At 49.3% G+C, this 2,078-nt stretch overlaps 1 protein-coding gene across 2 annotated transcripts in view; it reads left to right on the forward strand.

Annotated features, from left to right (window-relative positions):
- The window catches only part of brf1a (BRF1 RNA polymerase III transcription initiation factor subunit a), a 64,595-nt gene that overhangs the window by 24,846 nt on the left and 37,671 nt on the right, over positions 1 to 2,078 (forward strand). For both annotated transcript variants that reach the window (XM_017407576.3, XM_017407577.3), the window contains exon 13: positions 1,454 to 1,515. In XM_017407576.3, the coding sequence (XP_017263065.1) occupies positions 1,454 to 1,515 (62 nt within the window). The remainder of the gene's footprint in view (positions 1 to 1,453; positions 1,516 to 2,078) is intronic.

The raw sequence follows: 2,078 nt of genomic DNA on the forward strand, positions 1-2,078 counted from the left end.
AGGCGTGGCCTGTGAGAGCAGGAGCTGTGTAGGCGTGGCCTGTGAGAGCAGGAGCTGTGTAGGCGTGGCCTGTGAGAGCAGGAGCTGTGAAGGCGTGGCCTGTGAGGAAACTAACTGAAATGGACTCCAGGGATCTGATGTTAAAATCCAGTCCTTTTTTCAGGAAACGACTAACGGCCCTCTCTCTCTTCAGGGACTTCTTTTTAAAAACTGCAGTGAGTTGTTTTTATTTCCCCTCCCCTCCCCTCCCCTCCCACGCAGCAGGGTGAGGCTGTTTCAGGATGACAGCTCCTCAGCTGTTCTGTCGTCAGCGGTGGTGTTGGATGAGGACCTTCTGCCTCCAACTTCATCCGTGAAACAACAAACGTCTTCTGTTGTCTGATAATTTAAATCTGAACCTGCGGCTTGGGAAGGATTTCTGAGCAGATGTCTGAGTAATGAGGAGCTAACTGCTCCCTCCCCTCCCCTCCGAGGGTCAGACGGGTGTTATCAGCTCTCCTGAAGCTTCACATCCCTCTTATCTGCTCCTCACACTTCACACACAGGAAGTTCCTGCAGGGCTGGGCCGCTCAGATAGAGACCGAGCCGTCTCCTTTTAAAGGAGGTTACAGATTCCCCCTCCTCCTCATTCTCCTCATCCCCCTCCTCCTCCTCTTCCTGCTGCCTCTTCAGCCGAGCAGCGAAGCCACTCGATCCTGAGGATGGACATGTTCCTCCCTGTCCCTGTCCGTCCCTCATGGCGAGGACTCAGGTGGCGCTGCCCCGTCGGGATGCAGGTTCTTCAATGACCCGCAGACGTCCATCGTTCACCGTCTGCAGGTTCAGAGGAGGAGTTCTTCTTCTCTGTTTTTAAAGCCGCAGCAGACGTCCTCCTGCTGGAGAGACCAGAGACACCTGAGAAGTCACTAAAACCAGCAGAACACCAGCTGGAAGTAGCTAAAGGATAGCTCGAAGCTAAAAGTAAATTAAGTTAAATAATTTTTAAACGTTTCAGAAACCAAAGTCCCAGCAGCCGTCAGCTGAGCGGCTAAAATAAAACAAGTCTGCAGGAGTTGGTTTGTAAAAATAAACTAAAAAACAGAAGAATCTGAATGCTGACTCAGCGATTCTTGTGATTTTCTCTGAACCTTTTAATCTGAAAAGCCAAACAGGATCTGAAACACCTTCAGCCTTTCTTTAAACGCAGTAAATGTCTTTTGTCTTTTTGTCTCATTTCTAGCTGAGAACAAAAGCAGGAAAGCGTCTCGAGCGTCCGGGGGGGGGGTAACTGCTGGTTCAGCGTTTCTGAAGTTTAATCAGAAAGTGTCTGAAAATAAAGCGAGGAAGCTGCAGAAACCGAACAGAGTGATTTAATGATGTCAGTGTTTCCTCCTCATGAAGCTGCCCCTCCTGGGACGGGCCGCCGCAGCAGATTGTGTAATCGGGTCGGTTCTGGTTGTTGTCTCTGTGACAGATGGTGCTGCTGACAGCGGCGAGCTGGACCTGAGCGGGATAGATGACACAGAGATCGATCTGGTGCGTACCTGAACCCCCCACAAAGAATCACCTGACATAAGTAAAACTGCTTATTTTACTTCTTCTTCTTTGGTTTTTCTGAAAGTTTTAACTGAACAGACGAAACAAAATCCAACCTCAGACTAACGAGAAGTTCAATTAAAATTAAAAGGTGTGTGTTAGCACAACGCCAGGGCGGGAAGACATCAGCAATGACCTCAGAGAATCAACCTGGGAAGGGTCAAAGGTCATTTAGTCCATCGCTCTACAGAGAGAAAGAAAACCTTTAAGACAGCTGCTGATTCACCCTTAAGGTCAGACCATGCAATGAGCTCCACCTCAGACTCTACAGGCCTCAGTCAGAACCAGCAGAACCAGAACCTCCTGGAGGTTCTGGTTCTGCTGGGTCAGCAGTTTCTCCTCCCAGTTTAACGTTTAGCTTCAGGTTGTTTTTGTTTTAAAGACCTTTTTGTGTCAAACTGTAGAACTGAACTGAACTGAACTGGGACTAACCTCTGTTGTTCCCCTGACGTTCCTCTGACGTTCCCCCGACGTTCCTCTGACGTTCCCCTGACGTTCCCCTG

Source organism: Kryptolebias marmoratus, linkage group LG10 (assembly GCF_001649575.2).
Source record: "Kryptolebias marmoratus isolate JLee-2015 linkage group LG10, ASM164957v2, whole genome shotgun sequence".
NCBI classification, from domain to species: domain Eukaryota; kingdom Metazoa; phylum Chordata; class Actinopteri; order Cyprinodontiformes; family Rivulidae; genus Kryptolebias; species Kryptolebias marmoratus.